This window comes from Ranitomeya variabilis, chromosome 4 (genome assembly GCF_051348905.1).
Source record: "Ranitomeya variabilis isolate aRanVar5 chromosome 4, aRanVar5.hap1, whole genome shotgun sequence".
Lineage (NCBI taxonomy): Eukaryota > Metazoa > Chordata > Amphibia > Anura > Dendrobatidae > Ranitomeya > Ranitomeya variabilis.
In genome coordinates, this window is record NC_135235.1 from 191,908,907 (window position 1) to 191,928,401 (window position 19,495).

General features: G+C 47.9%; 1 protein-coding gene across 1 annotated transcript in view; it reads left to right on the top strand.

The window, feature by feature from the left end:
- Positions 1-19,495, top strand: part of GRIN2D (glutamate ionotropic receptor NMDA type subunit 2D) — a 1,124,513-nt gene that overhangs the window by 1,030,862 nt on the left and 74,156 nt on the right. Inside the window, exons 12-13 of the mRNA XM_077259507.1 lie at positions 5,880-6,040; positions 7,540-7,727. Coding sequence (XP_077115622.1) covers positions 5,880-6,040; positions 7,540-7,727 — 349 coding nt within the window. The remainder of the gene's footprint in view (positions 1-5,879; positions 6,041-7,539; positions 7,728-19,495) is intronic.

Here is a 19,495-nt window from a genome sequence, read left to right on the forward strand (position 1 = left end):
CATTGGCTGAAACACAGACTGTGCTACTAAACATTGCTGTTGCATTTTAAGTTTCCGCGATATTGGATTTCTTGTTATTTGTGCATCATTTGAAATTGTGCAAAATGTTGTTGGACTATATTCATTGTCATTGTTGTGCAATTTAGAACCGATTTTTAACCATGCAATGTGGGTTAAGCCTAAACTCACATGTAGCAATGCCAGGTAGGCTAGGGTTAAATCCTAGCTCTACAAAGTCTGATTAGGTCCACCTATCCAAGCTTTGCATATAATGTGGTTGGGTGTTCATCTAAGTCAGTCATCTCAGGGAAGTTGACCAGACTGGATGAGTCTTGAAACTGAAAAGAAAGACGAGCCAGAATCTCTCACTGAGAAGAGTCTGCACAGGCTGTGTGCACCAACTTGCAAGTATCACTGGTTACGATGGACAATAGCCATTGTGTTTGACCGGATAGGGACTAGCTCAGTCATGTCTGAAGTCTAGGGATTTATGTCTATGAGCTTGTTTTGATGCTTCACAACCTGTCTAAAGCAATAGAAACTACATGTGTTTGGACCAAAACTGTTTTGCCTGTGTAAAAAACATTACCTAAGGCCTAATGCCTACCAGAGGAAGTGAAACCCTACACGCCATAAATCCTTATCCTTGGCAGCATGGTGGCACAGTTGTTAGAATAGTTGCTTTGTGCTCCTGGAATCCTGTGTTCAAATTACTCCAAGGACTAGATCTGCAGTGAGTTTATATGTTCTCCCCGTGTTTACTTGAGTTTCCTTCCACACTTCAAACACATACTGATAGGGAATTTAGATTGTGAGCCCCAATGGGACAGTGATTATAATGTTGGTAAAGCGCTGTGGAATTATTGGCGCTATATAAGTAACATTAATAAATAAGCCTTTGAAATGCTACATTTAGAGTTGTATTTCCACATTAAAATAACAATTCTTCACTACTGATATAATAATTTTGCAGTGCGAGTAAAATCTTTTATCCATCAATACCAACTGAGAACAGTACTTTTTTAATAACGAGTTGACCTATTCTACTTTTATGGATATCCTTAAAAAAAAGTTTAACATAACCTATTCTTTTCTTCTAGAAAAACTAAAATCTATAGCAAAGCTGTGTGTGACGATCTGGTGCAGAAGGATAGGGTGACATAAGATTCCAACTGTTGGTGTAGTAGACATCATTTGGCCCATATATAGGGACCTTGTACAAAGCTGTACACTTGATGCAATGCTTCCAGGGAGCAATTCTTCTGCATGGAGTTTTATAGTAATATGCGTCAGACAGCATCATGTGGTATTGAACTTTTAATTTACCCAATGTAGGTTTTTTTGCCCAAGGTGTACATATGTTTAATAAAATGGAAATAAATAGTAAGAAACTGTTAGCTGAATATGCCAAAGTCTGCATTTTACATGTGTAATTTTGTAAAGTTTTGCTATTTGACCATCGGCATCTCAGAAAAAATATGCCAAGCACCTAGTTTAACTGTTTCACCATCTTGTGATTTTCTTTTCCGTGCTTTTGTTTTTTGCTCTCCTTCTTCCTAGAGCCATAACTTTGTAGTTTTCAATGACGATATTGATTTATCATATAGCATACTGGAAAATGGGAAAAAAAATTCCCAGTGCGGTAAAAATGAAAAAAAAAGTGCAATTCTAGAATAGGGTTTTTTCAAAGACTTTTTTATTTTCCATGTTCACTAAATGCTAAAACTACTCTGGTAATATGATTCCCCAGGTCAGTATGAGAACGTAGATACCAAACATCAATAGGTTCTTTTTTAGTTAAGTGGTGAAAAATATCTGAAATTTGTAAGAAAAAATAAATTTGCTTTTGTCGCGATATTCCGAGACCCGTAGCGTCTCCATTTTTTTTTAATCTGGAGCTGTGTGATGGCTTATTTTTTGCAGCCTGAGGTGAAATTTGGAAAGATACAATGCTTTGATTGCCTGTTATTGCATTTTATTGCAATGTTGTGGGGGCAAAAAAAAAATGGAATTCTGGAGTTTCAATTTTTTTTCATTACGCCATTTACCAATTGAATCAATACAATGAATATTTTGATATATAGGACATTTCTGAACACAGCAACACCAAATGTGTATACCTTTTAATTGTTTTATTTTGAATGGGGCAAAAGGTGGGTGATTTGAACTTTGTGTTTTTTAAAGATTTTTAATACCGTATATACTCGAGTAAAAGCCGAACCGAGTATAAGCCGACCCCTCTAATTTTGCCACAAAAAACTGGGAAAACTTATTAACTCGAGTATAAGCCTAGGGTGGAAAATGCAGCAGGTACCGGTGAATTTCAAAATTAAAAATAGATACTCCATACCGTTCATTATGGCCCCATAGATGCTCCACATAAAGCTGTGCCATATATACAATGCTCTGCACCGTTGCCCCATAGCTGTGCCATATATATAATGCTCTGCACCGTTGCCCCATAGCTGTGCCATATATATAGTGCTCTGCACCGTTGCCCCATAGCTGTGCCATATATATAGTGCTCTGCACCGTTGCCCCATAGCTGTGCCATATATATAATGCTCTGCACCGTTGCCCCATAGCTGTGCCATATATATAGTGCTCTGCACCGTTGCCCCATAGCTGTGCCATATATATAATGCTCTGCACCGTTGCCCCATAGCTGTGCCATATATATAGTGCTCTGCACCGTTGCCCCATAGCTGTGCCATATAAATAATGCTCTGCACCGTTGCCCCATAGCTGTGCCATATAAATAATGCTCTGCACCGTTGCCCCATAGCTGTGCCATATAAATAATGCTCTGCACCGTTGCCCCATAGCTGTGCCATATAAATAATGCTCTGCACCGTTGCCCCATAGCTGTGCCATATATATAATGCTCTGCACTGTTGCCCCATAGCTGTGCCATATAGTGCTCTGCACCGTTGCCCCATAGCTGTGCCATATATATAATGCTCTGCACCGTTGCCCCATAGCTGTGCCATATAGTGCTCTGCACCGTTGCCCCATAGCTGTGCCATATATATATATATAATGCTCTGCACCGTTGCCCCATAGCTGTGCCATATATATAATGCTCTGCACCGTTGCCCCATAGCTGTGCCATATATATAATGCTCTGAACCGTTACCCCATAGCTGTGCCATATAGTGCTCTGCACCGTTGCCCCATAGCTGTGCCATATATATATAATGCTCTGCACCGTTGCCCCATAGCTGTGCCATATATATAATGCTCTGCACCGTTGCCCCATAGCTGTGCCATATAGTGCTCTGCACCGTTGCCCCATAGCTGTGCCATATATATAGTGCTCTGCACCGTTGCCCCATAGCTGTGCCATATATATATAATGCTCTGCACCGTTGCCCCATAGCTGTGCCATATATATAATGCTCTGCACCGTTGCCCCATAGCTGTGCCATATATATAATGCTCTGCACCGTTGCCCCATAGCTGTGCCATATAGTGCTCTGCACCGTTGCCCCATAGCTGTGCCATATAGTGCTCTGCACCGTTGCCCCATAGCTGTGCCATATATATAGTGCTCTGCACCTTATCCCCATAGCTGTGCCATATATATAATGCTCTGCACCATTGCCCCATAGCTGTGCCATATATATAATGCTCTGCACCGTTGCCCCATAGCTGTGCCATATATATATAATGCTCTGCACCATTGCCCCATAGCTGTGCCATATATATAGTGCTCTGCACCATTGCCCCATAGATGCTCCACATAAAGCTGTGCCTTATATATAGTGCTCTGCACCGTTGCCCCATAGATACTCCACATAAATCTGTGCCATTGCTGCTGCTGCAATAAAAAAAACAACCACATACTCACCTCTCTTGCTTGCAGCTCCTCAGCGTCCCGTCCCGGCGTCTCTCTGCACTGACTGATCAGGCAGAGGGCGGCGCGCACACTATATGCGTCATCGCACCCTCTGCACTGCACAGTCAGTGCGGAGAGACGCCGGGAAGATGGCGCGATGCCCGGCGTGTGGAACGAGGACAGTGAATATGTAATACTTACCTGCTCCCGGCGTCCCGCTCCTTCCCCCGGACAGCTGGTCTTCGGTGCCGCAGCCTTTTCCTCTATCAACGGTCACCGGCACCGCTTCATTAGAGAAATGAATTATGCGGCTCCGCCCCTATGGGAGGTGGAGCAGCCTATTCATTTCTCTAATGAGCGGTCCCACGTGACCGCTCAGGGGAAGAGCTGCGGCACCCGGAGACCGTGGGACGGGCAGGGGGAGCGACAGGAACGCCGGAACTAGGTGAGTATATGACAGTCCTCACCCGCCGACCCCACCACTGATCATGACTCGAGTATAAGCCGAGAGGGGCACTTTCAGCCCAAAAATTTGGGCTGAAAATCTCGGCTTATACTCGAGTATATACGGTACTTTTTAAAACTTTCTTTTTACTGTTTAATGGCTTCGATAGTCCCCTTAGGAGTCTTGAAGCTGTTGTCAGCTATCGCCTGCACTACACATAGCAGTGCTTTACAAACACAAGCATGGGGGGTTTCTGTTGACCCCGTCGGTGCCTCACAATCACATGACAAGGGGCCAATTGGCAGGACTTTTGATGCGTTTCCGACAGGACTTATTGGCAGGACTTATGACCTGCGTGTTAAATGTCAGTAATTGATAGCGGCATTTAATTTGTTAACAGCTGTGAGTAGATCTTGGATCCACCCGCGGCTGTTAGAGGCACATAACAGCTGATCAGATCCACTGTCATGTGCAGGGAAAGATACGGGCTCAGTGTCGGATCCCGAATCAAAGCCGGGGACAAGACCTTGGACATACCTATATGTCCAAGGTCATGGAGCAGTTAATTGCAGTGTTATTCATCAGCACTTCCCCACCCCGTTTAACCTCCTTCTGTCCATATAGGCAGTATCTCATAGGCTGCTATACATAGATTCATACTCAGTAGCTCACTCAATGCTCTTGGCTTGGCTCATATAACAGGCTCACATAGCATTTTTCCCTATGCTCAGTGATTCTGTGGGTCTTATATCTAAACTCCTGCCAAATGGGATTCAGCCGTATGCACCAACGCACGTACGAGTCAACTACATCTTGACGCCCGCCTCAACTAGAACGCATGTGGCTGAAAATAATGCATGACAGGCAATTTTGTGACTCTACTTCATTATAGTCAATTGCACCTTCAGCCCATATGTCGTATTCTCATTTGGTGGGAGTCTTGAAGTAAGCCCCAATGGAGCCATTTAATATATCTGCAAACACTGTGTGAGCTTAGCCTTAGGGATAGAGATAGTTGAGTAAGGGTGTACACTGTCGGGCTCGTGAATGCCACCAGACCCATATTGCTGTTAGCAAACAAACATCATAATTTTGAGGGGCATTTTGAGGTGCTAGGGGTACAGACCTGTAGCTGTAATAAGCTGCCTTTAGATAGGGTGATATAATAAACTGATAAATTCACTTTAACAGAGAATTGCAACAAATATTCTGCTTTTCCTTCCGAAAGGGTAATATTGTCTCGCAATACTAAACATTTTTCTGCACTACAAATGCCTCTTCATACAGAGCTCTGCACTTCTAAAATAACCTTTCTTATTTTTTCTGCAATGGTCACTTGATGTGTACTGTACATGATGGAAATTTAATTTCTCCCTACTATATAGTAGTTATATTATTTCCAGTGATTATTGTATGTCATGTATAGTCATGAAATTATTTCAATTGTGTGCAACATTACTCTCAGAATTATTAGCATAAGGCCGTGTAATGGGCACTAAATAGTTTTTATTGTTAGGAAAAAAAATTTAGCGGTTCTTCAAGAATGTGCTTTATTGCCATAATTTTAATAGTTTTATGTGTTTTTTACGATCCCAGTTTCAGAGACCTCATGAGCAGTACCCTCCACTGAAGTTTGGTACAGTACCAAATGGGAGCACCGAGAAGAACATAAGAAGTAATTACCCAGATATGCACGCTTACATGATCAAATACAACCAACGACATGTGGAAGACGCACTGCAAAATCTCAAGACAGGGTGAGTGTTAGACACTTTACCTTGGTTCACTTTCCTTTATTGAAGTGTGAATCATAATTTTAGTCTATAAGATCCTCTAGACCAGTATTTCTCAAACTCCAATCCTCACAGACCCCAACAGGTCATGTTTTCAGGATTTCCATAGTGCTGCACAAGTGCGAAAACTCCTGATACTTCCATCACCTGTGCAATACTAAGGAAATCCTGAAAACATGACCTGTTGGGGTCCGTGAGGACTGGAGTTTGGGAAACACTGCTCTAGGCCATAAAAAGTACAATACAGAAATTACATTGATTAGATAATATTGTTTTCACCTACTGGAATTATTCATAACAGTTTTCACAGAATAGTAACAGTGTTCACACAAACATGCCATCTTTAGCAGTCCACATAGACAAGTAGTTTATTTATTTAACAGAATTTGTCTCTGTCTTGAGCCATAGAGATTTAGTAAATGAATGATCTATAGGAAGCCTAGATAGGTCCTCCAGGGTCTTCTCCAACATTATCTTGATAGTATCAAGCCATCGGGTTGCTGGTCTTCCTTTTCGCCATGTTCATCCTATTCTTCCGAGCATGATGTCCTTCTCCAGTGATTGCTCTCTTCGTTTGATGTGTCTAAAGTAGACAAGTCAAAGCTTGGTGACCCACTGATCATTCATACACAAGTAAGGTGGCCACATAATGATACATTTATATACTCCATGGTTCTGCATTGCTCCATACTAAAAAGCACAAATATACATGTAAGCATCCAATCAAAAGTCACCTGAGTGTGGCTATCTCTTCCTCTGCCACAGTTTGCAATTATTTTGGAGCAAATAATTCAGGTAAAAGGGATCACAGATGTTCCTAAAATTTAGGACTTGAAGAGAAGAAATCCTTCAACAATGATCAGATAAGTATATATATAAAACTCCACATTTATTCAGAATAATGAAAACACTAAATAGGGAGAACAGCATATCCACAAGGAACCTGATGGACCTATGCATTTCTCACTGTTTAGTGATTTAATTATTCTGAATAAAAGTAATCTTTTAGATATACTTTACTGATCATCACTGGAGTATTTCTTCTCTTAAAGTATGCTCCTATGTATTCCTGACTCAGGTGGCTTTGTGCCAAGAATTCCTGGCTTGGATACAGGTAGACCATACTCTGGAGAGCATCGGGCATGATTCTCTAGAATTACTTTGTAGCCACTCTGAGTCTATAGAGTCTTTCTTCTTCAAAGACCAAATGAATAAAGTAACCCTCGACAAAAATATATCCATTTAACATTCTGTATGAATGTAACATTATCCATGGACACTTAATTTATAAGATTTTAACTATGATCTAAATTGTTGACAAATGTACTGTATGTATAGCAGCTGAATCTATTGAATCACTGTTATCATTCTCAAGAACTTCATGAACTTCATTATCGAAATCAATACCATGCGATTACTGAGCGTTTCTCAGGTCCCTTCACTCGCTCCTTTTTCTTTTGAAGGAAACTGGATGCCTTTATTTATGATGCAGCGGTATTGAACTACATGGCTCGGAAAGATGAAGGTTGTAAGCTTGTTACTATTGGTAGTGGAAAAGTCTTTGCTACCACAGGTTACGGCATTGCTCTCCAGAAAGGTTCTAAGTGGAAACGACCCATCGATCTTGCATTGCTACAATTTCTAGGAGATGGTATGTATCTTTTCGCTCTATGGTTTCTTCTCAGATTTGATTTCTGTGGTTTGCTAAACTTATTTCCAAATAAATATGTATCTTTTCAACATTTTCATATATGTAAATTTTTATTGAAATATATCCAACCTTTTCATTATTATTTCTCATTGTCGGGCCACCTTACCTTTCAATGGTGTTTTAGACGTCATGCAATGGTCTCTTTTTAGACTAATTATTTTGTAATTACAAAGCATGCTCTATATAGTTGTTATTACATGATCCTTACAGGTTTCAAAGGGAATCTGTCACCACATTTTTGCTACCTCATCTGAAAGCACCATAATATAGGAAAAGAGACGCCGATTTCAGCGATGTCTCACTTAGTTGTGACGCAATCAGAGTTTTTAGATGCAGCATGAAGCAGAGCTCAGAAAAGTAACCCCGCCCAAACCAGGTCCTCTGTGTACATTGTATATTGACAGTAAGCTGCTAATCAGTGCTGAGGGTGGGATTGGATCAGGATGCATGGGAGCTGTAGTCCTGCAGTGATAATCTCCTGCTGATAAAATATTCATTGCATTGAAGCAACCTAATAATCAACACATTGCTGAATTCACTGTCTCAGCTACTAACTCATGATGGCCTCAGATTACATCACCAAACCTGCTGATGGATTTCTTTAAAAGGGTCAAGCCAATAACTATGAAGGAGACCGAGGGCTATGGGCATAAAAAAAAATCACTACCAATTCAATTTTCCCTTATTATGGGGTTTTCAAGGGAATATATCACTTATATTTTTGCTATTATTGATTCATGTGATTTGGGTACCTAATTATTATGGGGCAGACATATCTTCTGAGATACTGTTACCAGCAGTTCAGAATTTTCATATCATTAGTTATCTGGACCAAATTGATTCTGATTGTGTTCTAGATTGGTTCTGTGATATGTGCAGCAATCATTGCATAAAGAAGGTGAGAAAGTGAGCTGTGCATATTGGGCTAAACTTTAATTGCAGTCCTGCCAGGGATGATAATGAAATGGCTACTGAAAAGTGATCTCTACAGACCAAGAAGTGGCAGCCTAAGTTTTTCTAGTCATTATCACTTCATTCGATTCAGCAATCCTCAAAGCATGCAAACTTAATCAGGTTGATTGATACTTCCTCAAGTCACCCAGATTTTCTGGCTGCCAGCCAATAAGAGAGCCTGGTTAGCGGTCCAGTGAGAGTACTGACTCAGCAACCAATTGTCCATACTGTCACCTTATTTAATGGGGTTGGAAACTTTATTTTATTTTAGAAAATGCTCTAGTGACATGATTTTGTTTTACTTACTATAATATGGTGTAGGGTTTTAGCTCTCTGGCAGCTGCTTGGATAGGCACTAGCACAGTTTTAGATCAAAACAGCATAAAACTTATTGCCCATCATAAAATCCACAGATCCAAAGCAAAGACAGATTTTCTCCAGTACAAGTGAATAACATAAACAGTCCTTTCTTCAGGCACAGTGAAACAATATAAAAGTAGCAGCCTCCCCAGTCTTGCTATTCCAGGCTGTAGCACCCCAATCAGTTCCAAACGTGTTCATTAGTGTTGAGCGATACCTTCCGATATCGGAAAGTATCGGTATCGGAAAGTATCGGCCGATACCGTCAAAATATCGGATCTAATCCGATACCGATACCGATCCCAATGCAAGTCAATGGGACGAAAATATCGGAATTAAAATAAACCCTTTATAAACTTGTAGGTTCATTCTACATGAAGGAAAACAACTAAGAATAATGTAGGATGTATTGGGGGACATGGCGGAGACATTAAAGGCACAGAGGTTTAGCCCAATCTAATAGAATAGCAGGATTTTTTATTTTTTTTTATGACGTTCGGCGTTAGAAAGATTTTGACTATGTTAATTTTTTTTTTATTTTGTCAGATATTGATGTTTCACTACTTCCACGCCCTTCACCTTCTTTTTTACTTCTCCCACACTTTCTTCTTCATTATCCTCATAATCAGCTTCTTTGACATCAACTTCTTCACCTTATTTATCTTCTTCTTCATCTTCTACCTATTATTTTTTGGGTTACATTGTTCATATTCTTTTTATTTTACTATTATCTTCATCATATTCTACTTCTTCATCATATTCTTATTTGTGACAGGCATTCCCGTAGTTGTTATCTATAAAAGTTTGAAGATTACACCTTCCGTTCTGCCTGTCACAAAACAGTTACATTTGTCCGCGTTCAGTTTGGCCTGCAGCATCAGGCTTTATCCAGGGGCACCACGAGGAGGAACGGACTCACCCCCATACACTGCTTAGTCTTCTTCTGCTTATAATTTAGATAATATTTTTTGCTCTGATATTTAGTGTTATGCTTAATGTTCTTCTGCTCTTTGTTCTGCAGCCTCTTGTTCTTCTGCTTCTCGGTCTTCCAGGTCCTCGTCGTCTCCAGGGTCGTCGTCTCCGGGGTTGTCGCTATCGGGGTGGTCTTCAGGGTCGTCGTCTCCGGGGTCGTCGTCATCGGGGTGGTCTTCAGGGTCATCGTCTCCAGGGTCGTCGTCATCACGGTGGTTGTCGTCTCTGGTGTTGTCGTCATCTTAGGGGTGGTCTTCTGGGTCATCATGTTTAGTCTCTTGAACTTGGAAATGTAGCAGAAGGTACAAGAAGGCTGAGAAAATGCCGAGAACCAGCTGATGGAACTGGAACTCGGATGGCTACCCGAAGGTCCAAGAGCCAATGGAACTACCGAGGACCAGCTGACGTTACTGGAACCCGGTTACTAAGCAGGAGGTACCCGTGCCTGAAAGCACTACCAAGGACCACCTGACGTTGGTGGAACTCGGATACCCAGAGGGAGGCACCTAAGCCAAAGGCTCTGCCCGGAACCAGCTGACGGTACTGGAACCAGGATGGGGAGCAGAAGGTACAAGAGCAAAAGACACTGCCGAGAACCAGCTGACGGTGCTGGAACCCGGATGGGTAGCCGAAGGTCCAAGAGCCAATGGAACTACCGAGGACCAGCTGACGTTACTGGATCCCGGTTACTAAGCAGGAGGTACCCGTGCCTGAAAGCACTACCAAGGACCACCTGACGTTGGTGGAACTCGGATACTCAGAGGGAGGCACCTAAGCCAAAGGCTCTGCCCAGAACCAGCTGACGGTACTGGAACCAGAATGGGGAGCAGAAGGTACAAGAGCAAGTGTCTGCGTGGCTTTTGCAGGACACGATGCCGGCTGCACAGCAGGGGAACAGCTGGCGGTGCTGAACCCCACTGACACATTGGCGAGGTGTTTGGCTCTGTGCAGCTAGCAGAACCGGGCCCCAACTGGCGGTGTTGGAGCCCGGGCTCTGCAGGGGGAGCAGAGTGTAGGCCGAAGCCTAATTGAACCAATTTCAAAGGTAACCTTTAACCCCCCCTCAGGGGTTACAAAGTAGAAGAGCCACAGCTTATGCAGCAGTAGTGCTGCACAAGTCAAAGGTTGCTCTTTTAATTTTGCTCCTTGCACACGCTGAATGAAACATGTATAACATTTAGCCCTTTATACAGTCAAACTGTGTTGGAGGCGCGAGTTCCCTTTGTAATGAGACGCAGCACAGATGTCAAGAATCCCACCTTGGTGCTGGGTGCAGCCTCCTGAGCGTTGTTATTTGCTGTACAGGAGTCTGCGCTGTCGTGTTATCCCCTGGCCTAGCGCTGTTAGCGCTGCCCATCTTCTGGCATCATTTAATGTCGGCCGGTGCGGTTCGCGATGACCATGAATCCCAGCCCCGCAGTGTCTTAACATTGTTAAAACACTGCGGGGCTTGGATTCATGGCCTGGCACAGCACATATGTCCGCCTCTCACCCTCGGGTCCTTACACCCGCTTCAGACTGTGCGGCGTCAGCTGATCCCTTATCGCATGCCACGGCCATGAAGCCGCACAGTCTGAAGAAGGCGGAAGGAGATGAGGGACAGGCGAACTGATGCACTGATCATGCCCATCAATCACACCCTCGCAGTCCCAATAAATAAGACACCGAGGGGCGTTGTGTGGGTCAGGGCGGCCGCAGAGGCGCAGGCAGCCAAACAATGATGCCAGAAGACGGGTAGCGCTACCAAGGGGGTTGCAGCGTGTCATTACAAAGGAAAGTCACACCACCGGGACGGTTAAATGGTCACACAGAGGACACATTTTAGACGTGTTTTCAGTTCCACATGTGCGAGGAGAATACGTTTATGAGCCACCTTGCACACATGCAGCATTACCGCTGTACAAGGTGGCTGTAAAACGTACAAACGCCTGGGGGAGGGGGGACAGGTTCCCTTCAATTTCAGTTCTTGTGTCTGCGTGGCTTTTGCAGGACACGATGCCGGCTGTATAGCAGGGGAACAGCTGGCGGTGCTGAACCCCACTGACACATTGGCTGGTGTTTTTCTCTGTGCAGCTAGCAGTACCGGGCCCCAACTGGCGGTGTTAGAGCCCGGGGTCAGCAGGAGGAGGAGATGGAGCAGAGTGTAGGCCGAAGCCTGCACTGGCGGCAGCTTTGGGTCTGTTGTGCCTGCGTGGCAGTTGCAGGACACGTTGCCGGCTGCACAGCAGGGGAACAGCTGGCGGTGCTGAACCCCACTGACACATTGGCGAGGTGTTTGGCTCTGTGCAGCTAGCAGTACCGGGCCCCAACTGGCGGTGTTGGAGCCCGGGCTCTGCAGGGGGAGCAGAGTGTAGGCCGAAGCCTAATTGAACCAATTTCAAAGGTAACCTTTAACCCCCCCCTCAGGGGTTACAAAGTAGAAGAGCCACAGCTTATGCAGCAGTAGTGCTGCACAAGTCAAAGGTTGCTCTTTTAATTTTGCTCCTTGCACACGCTGAATGAAACACGTATAACATTTAGCCCTTTATACAGTCAAACTGTGTTGGAGGCGCGAGTTCCCTTTGTAATGAGACGCAGCACAGATGTCAAGAATCCCACCTTGGTGCTGGGTGCAGCCTCCTGAGCGTTGTTATTTGCTGTACAGGAGTCTGCGCTGTCGTGTTATCCCCTGGCCTAGCGCTGTTAGCGCTGCCCATCTTCTGGCATCATTTAATGTCGGCCGGTGCGGTTCGCGATGACCATGAATCCCAGCCCCGCAGTGTCTTAACATTGTTAAAACACTGCGGGGCTGGGATTCATGGCCTGGCGCAGCACATATGTTCGCCTCTCACACTCGGGTCCTTACACCCGCTTCAGACTGTGCGGCGTCAGCTGATCCCTTATCGCATGCCACGGCCATGAAGCCGCACAGTCTGAAGAAGGCGGAAGGAGATGAGGGACAGGCGAACTGATGCACTGATCATGCCCATCAATCACACCCTCGCAGTCCCAATAAATAAGACACCGAGGGGTGTTGTGTGGGTCAGGGCGGCCGCAGAGGCGCAGGCAGCCAAACAATGATGCCAGAAGACGGGCAGCGCTACCAAGGGGGTTGCAGCGTGTCATTACAAAGGAAAGTCACACCACCGGGACGGTTAAATGGTCACACAGAGGACACATTTTAGACGTGTTTTCAGTTCCACATGTGCGAGGAGAATACGTTTATGAGCCACCTTGCACACATGCAGCATTACCGCTGTACAAGGTGGCTGTAAAACGTACAAACGCCTGGGGGAGGGGGGACAGGTTCCCTTCAATTTCAGTTCTGGTGTCTGCGTGGCTTTTGCAGGACACGATGCCGGCTGCACAGCAGGGGAACAGCTGGAGGTGCTGAACCCCACTGACACATTGGCTGGTGTTTTTCTCTGTGCAGCTAGCAGTACCGGGCCCCAACTGGCGGTGTTAGAGCCTGGGGTCAGCAGGAGGAGGAGATGGAGCAGAGTGTAGGCCGAAGCCTGCACTGGCGGCAGCTTTGGGTCTGTTGTGCCTGCGTGGCAGTTGCAGGACACGTTGCCGGCTGCACAGCAGGGGAACAGCTGGCGGTGCTGAACCCCACTGACACATTGGCGAGGTGTTTGGCTCTGTGCAGCTAGCAGTACCGGGCCCCAACTGGCGGTGTTGGAGCCCGGGCTCTGCAGGGGGAGCAGAGTGTAGGCCGAAGCCTAATTGAACCAATTTCAAAGGTAACCTTTAACCCCCCCTCAGGGGTTACAAAGTAGAAGAGCCACAGCTTATGCAGCAGTAGTGCTGCACAAGTCAAAGGTTGCTCTTTTAATTTTGCTCCTTGCACACGCTGAATGAAACACGTATAACATTTAGCCCTTTATACAGTCAAACTTTGTTGGAGGCGCGAGTTCCCTTTGTAATGAGACGCAGCACAGATGTCAAGAATCCCACCTTGGTGCTGGGTGCAGCCTCCTGAGCGTTGTTATTTGCTGTACAGGAGTCTGCGCTGTCGTGTTATCCCCTGGCCTAGCGCTGTTAGCGCTGCCCATCTTCTGGCATCATTTAATGTCGGCCGGTGCGGTTCGCGATGACCATGAATCCCAGCCCCGCAGTGTCTTAACATTGTTAAAACACTGCGGGGCTGGGATTCATGGCCTGGCGCAGCACATATGTTCGCCTCTCACCCTCGGGTCCTTACACCCGCTTCAGACTGTGCGGCGTCAGCTGATCCCTTATCGCATGCCACGGCCATGAAGCCGCACAGTCTGAAGAAGGCGGAAGGAGATGAGGGACAGGCGAACTGATGCACTGATCATGCCCATCAATCACACCCTCGCAGTCCCAATAAATAAGACACCGAGGGGCGTTGTGTGGGTCAGGGCGGCCGCAGAGACGCAGGCAGCCAAACAATGATGCCAGAAGACGGGCAGCGCTACCAAGGGGGTTGCAGCGTGTCATTACAAAGGAAAGTCACACCACCGGGACGGTTAAATGGTCACACAGAGGACACATTTTAGACGTGTTTTCAGTTCCACATGTGTGAGGAGAATACGTTTATGAGCCACCTTGCACACATGCAGCATTACCGCTGTACAAGGTGGCTGTAAAACGTACAAACGCCTGGGGAGGGGGGACAGGTTCCCTTCAATTTCAGTTCTGGTGTCTGCGTGGCTTTTGCAGGACACGATGCCAGCTGCACAGCAGGGGAACAGCTGGCGGTGCTGAACCCCACTGACACATTGGCTGGTGTTTTTCTCTGTGCAGCTAGCAGTACCGGGCCCCAACTGGCGGTGTTAGAGCCCGGGGTCAGCAGGAGGAGGAGATGGAGCAGAGTGTAGGCCGAAGCCTGCACTGGCGGCAGCTTTGGGTCTGTTGTGCCTGCGTGGCAGTTGCAGGACACGTTGCTGGCTGCACAGCAGGGGAACAGCTGGCGGTGCTGAACCCCACTGACACATTGGCGAGGTGTTTGGCTCTGTGCAGCTAGCAGTACCGGGCCCCAACTGGCGGTGTTGGAGCCCGGGCTCTGCAGGGGGAGCAGAGTGTAGACCGAAGCCTAATTGAACCAATTTCAAAGGTAACCTTTAACCCCCCCTCAGGGGTTACAAAGTAGAAGAGCCACAGCTTATGCAGCAGTAGTGCTGCACAAGTCAAAGGTTGCTCTTTTAATTTTGCTCCTTGCACACGCAGAATGAAACACGTATAACATTTAGCCCTTTATACAGTCAAACTGTGTTGGAGGCGCGAGTTCCCTTTGTAATAAGACGCAGCACAGATGTCAAGAATCCCACCTTGGTGCTGGGTGCAGCCTCCTGAGCGTTGTTATTTGCTGTACAGGAGTCTGCGCTGTCGTGTTATCCCCTGGCCTAGCGCTGTTAGCGCTGCCCATCTTCTGGCATCATTTAATGTCGGCCGGTGCGGTTCGCGATGACCATGAATCCCAGCCCCGCAGTGTCTTAACATTGTTAAAACACTGCGGGGCTGGGATTCATGGCCTGGCGCAGCACATATGTTCGCCTCTCACCCTCGGGTCCTTACACCCGCTTCAGACTGTGCGGCGTCAGCTGATCCCTTATCGCATGCGACGGCCATGAAGCCGCACAGTCTGAAGAAGGCGGAAGGAGATGAGGGACAGGCGAACTGATGCACTGATCATGCCCATCAATCACACCCTCGCAGTCCCAATAAATAAGACACCGAGGGGCGTTGTGTGGGTCAGGGCGGCCGCAGAGGCGCAGGCAGCCAAACAATGATGCCAGAAGACGGGCAGCGCTACCAAGGGGGTTGCAGCGTGTCATTACAAAGGAAAGTCACACCACCGGGACGGTTAAATGGTCACACAGAGGACACATTTTAGACGTGTTTTCAGTTCCACATGTGCGAGGAGAATACGTTTATGAGCCACCTTGCACACATGCAGCATTACCGCTGTACAAGGTGGCTGTAAAATGTACAAACGCCTGGGGGAGGGGGGACAGGTTCCCTTCAATTTCAGTTCTGGTGTCTGCGTGGCTTTTGCAGGACACGATGCCGGCTGCACAGCAGGGGAACAGCTGGCGGTGCTGAACCCCACTGACACATTGGCTGGTGTTTTTCTCTGTGCAGCTAGCAGTACCGGGCCCCAACTGGCGGTGTTAGAGCCCGGGGTCAGCAGGAGGAGGAGATGGAGCAGAGTGTAGGCCGAAGCCTGCACTGGCGGCAGCTTTGGGTCTGTTGTGCCTGCGTGGCAGTTGCAGGACACGTTGCTGGCTGCACAGCAGGGGAACAGCTGGCGGTGCTGAACCCCACTGACACATTGGCGAGGTGTTTTTCTCTGTGCAGCTAGCAGTACCGGGCCCCAACTGGCGGTGTTAGAGCCCGGGGTCAGCAGGAGGAGGAGATGGAGCAGAGTGTAGGCCGAAGCCTGCACTGGCGGCAGCTTTGGGTCTGTTGTGCCTGCGTGGCAGTTGCAGGACACGTTGCCGGCTGCACAGCAGGGGAACAGCTGGCGGTGCTGAACCCCACTGACACATTGGCGAGGTGTTTGGCTCTGTGCAGCTAGCAGTACCGGGCCCCAACTGGCGGTGTTGGAGCCCGGGCTCTGCAGGGGGAGCAGAGTGTAGCCCGAAGCCTAATTGAACCGATTTTAAAAGTAACCTTTAACCCCCCCTCAGGGGTGAAAAACTACAAGAGCCACAGCTTGGGCAGCAGTAATGCTGCACAAGTGAAAGGTTGCTCTTTTAATTTTGCTCCTTGCACACGCTGAAAGGAACACGTACAACATTTAGGCCCTTACACAGTCAAACTGTTTTGGAGGCGTGAGTTCCCCTCGTAAGGAGACGCAGCACAGCTTGCAAAAATGCCACCTTGGTGCTTTGCGCGGCCTCCTGAGCATCATTATTTGTTGCACAGGAGTCTGCGCTGTCGTGTTATCCCTTGGCCTTGCGCTGTTAGTGCTGCCCGTCCTCTGACATCATTTGATGTCGGCCGGTGCGGTTCGCGATGCCCATGAATAACAGCCCCGCAGTGTCTTGACATAGTTAAAACACTGCGGGGCTGGGATTAATGGCCTGGCGCAGCACATATGTTCGCCTCTCACCCTCGGGTCCTTACACCCGCTTCAGACTATGCGGCGTCAGCTGACCCTTTATCGCATGCCACGGCCATGAAGCCGCACAGTCCGAAGAAGGTGGAAGGAGATGAGGGACAGGCGAAGAAATGCACCGTTCATGCCCGTCAATCACACCCTCGCAGTCAAAATAAATAAGACACCGAGGGGCGTTGTGTGGGGCAAGGCGGCCGCAGAGGCGCAGGCAGCCAAACAATGATGCCAGAAGACGGGCAGCGTTACCAAGGAGCTTGTTGCGTGTCAATACAAAGGAAAATCACACCTGAGGGACGTTTTAATGGTCACAGAGGACACATTTTAGACGTGTTCAGTTCCACGAGTGCAAGGAGAATAAGTTTCTGAGCCACCTTGCACACATGCAGCATTACTGCTGTACAAGGTGGCTGTAAAACATAGAAACACCTGGGGGAGGGGGGACAGGTTCCCTTCAATTTCAGTTATTGTGTCTGCGTGGCGGTCGCAGGACACGTTGCCGGCTACACAGCAGGGGAACAGCTGGCGGTGCTGAACCCCACTGACACATTGGCTGGTGTTTTTCTCTGTGCAGCTAGCACATCTGGGCCAAAACTGGCGGTGTTAGAGCCCAGGGTCAGCAGGAGGAGCAGGGGGAGCGGAGTGTAGGCCGAAGCCTGCACTGGAGCAAGTTGAAAGGAAACCTTTAACCCCCCCCCCCAGGCGTTTGTAGCTGAAAGAGCCATTGTGTACAGCACTAATGCTGGAAAAGGTAAACTTAGCTCTTTTAATTATGGTCCTTGCACATGCTGAACCTAACACTTATGAAATGTGTCCCCTCACAGCGTTAAACCGTCCGGTAGGTGGAACTTTCCTTTGTCGTGTGACGCAGCACAGCCATCATTTTTACCCCCTTGGCGCCGTGCGCCGCCTCCTCAGCGTTGTTTGAATCTGTCCCGGAGCCTGCGCTGTTAGGTTAGCCCTTGGCCATGCACACATGTTGCGCTGCCCGTCTTCTGACATCATTTGGTGTCAGGCTGGCTGCGCCTGTGCGGGTGCGCTGGCCGAGATCCCGCCTCGCAGTGTCGTCTAATGTAATCCCACCGCGGGCCTGGGATCCGTGGCCATGCGCAGTGCATATCCTCGCCTCTCACTCCCCTCCCTATGGCTTCTTCAGACTGTGCGGTGTCACGGCCGTGGCATGCTATTAGGGATCAGCTGACACCGCACAGTCTGAAGAAGCCGTAGGGAGGGGAGTGAGAGGCGAGGATATGCACTGCGCTCCCAGGCCCGCGGTGGGATTACATTAGACGACACTGCGAGGCGGGATCTCGGCCAGCGCACCCGCACAGGCGCAGCCAGCCTGACACCAAATGATGTCAGAAGACGGGCAGCGCAACATGTGTGCATGGCCAAGGGCTAACCTAACAGCGCAGGCTCCGGGACAGATTCAAACAACGCTGAGGAGGCGGCGCACGGCGCCAAGGGGGTAAAAATGATGGCTGTGCTGCGTCACACGACAAAGGAAAGTTCCACCTACCGGACGGTTTAACGCTGTGAGGGGACACATTTCATAAGTGTTAGGTTCAGCACGTGCAAGGAGCACCACGAAAAGAGGCACTTTTTTCCTTTGCATCATTACTGCTGCACAAGGTGGCTCCTTCAGTAACAAACGCCTGGGGGGGGGGACAGGTTCCCTTAAATTTAACTTGTTGTGCCTGCGTGGTGGTCACAGTACACGTTGCCACACACACAGCTGGGGAACAGCTGACGTTACTGAACCCCAATAACAGAGGAGGGACTGTTGGGACTGTGCGTACAGCACTTCTGGACGGCAACTAGCGGTGTTGGAGCCCAGGGACAGGTGGAGGAGGAGGAGGTAGGAGGAGGTAGGAGGGATTGCCACACACACAGCTGGGGAACAGCTGACGTTACTGAACCCCAATAACAGAGGAGGGACTGTTGACTGTGCGTACAGCACTACTGGACGGCAACTAGCGGTGTTGGAGCCCAGGGACAAGAGGGGGAGGTGGAGGTGGAGGAGATAGGAGGGATTGCCACACACACAGCAGGGGAACAGCTGACGTTACTGAACCCCAATAACAGAGGAGGGACTGTTGGGACTGTGCGTACAGCACTTCTGGACGGCAACTAGCGGTGTTGGAGCCCAGGGACAGGTGGAGGAGGAGGAGGTAGGAGGAGGTAGGAGGGATTGCCACACACACAGCTGGGGAACAGCTGACGTTACTGAACCCCAATAACAGAGGAGGGACTGTTGGGACTGTGCGTACAGCACTTCTGGACGGCAACTAGCAGTGTTGGAGCCCAGGGACAGGTGGAGGAGGAGGAGGTAGGAGGAGGTAGGAGGGATTGCCACACA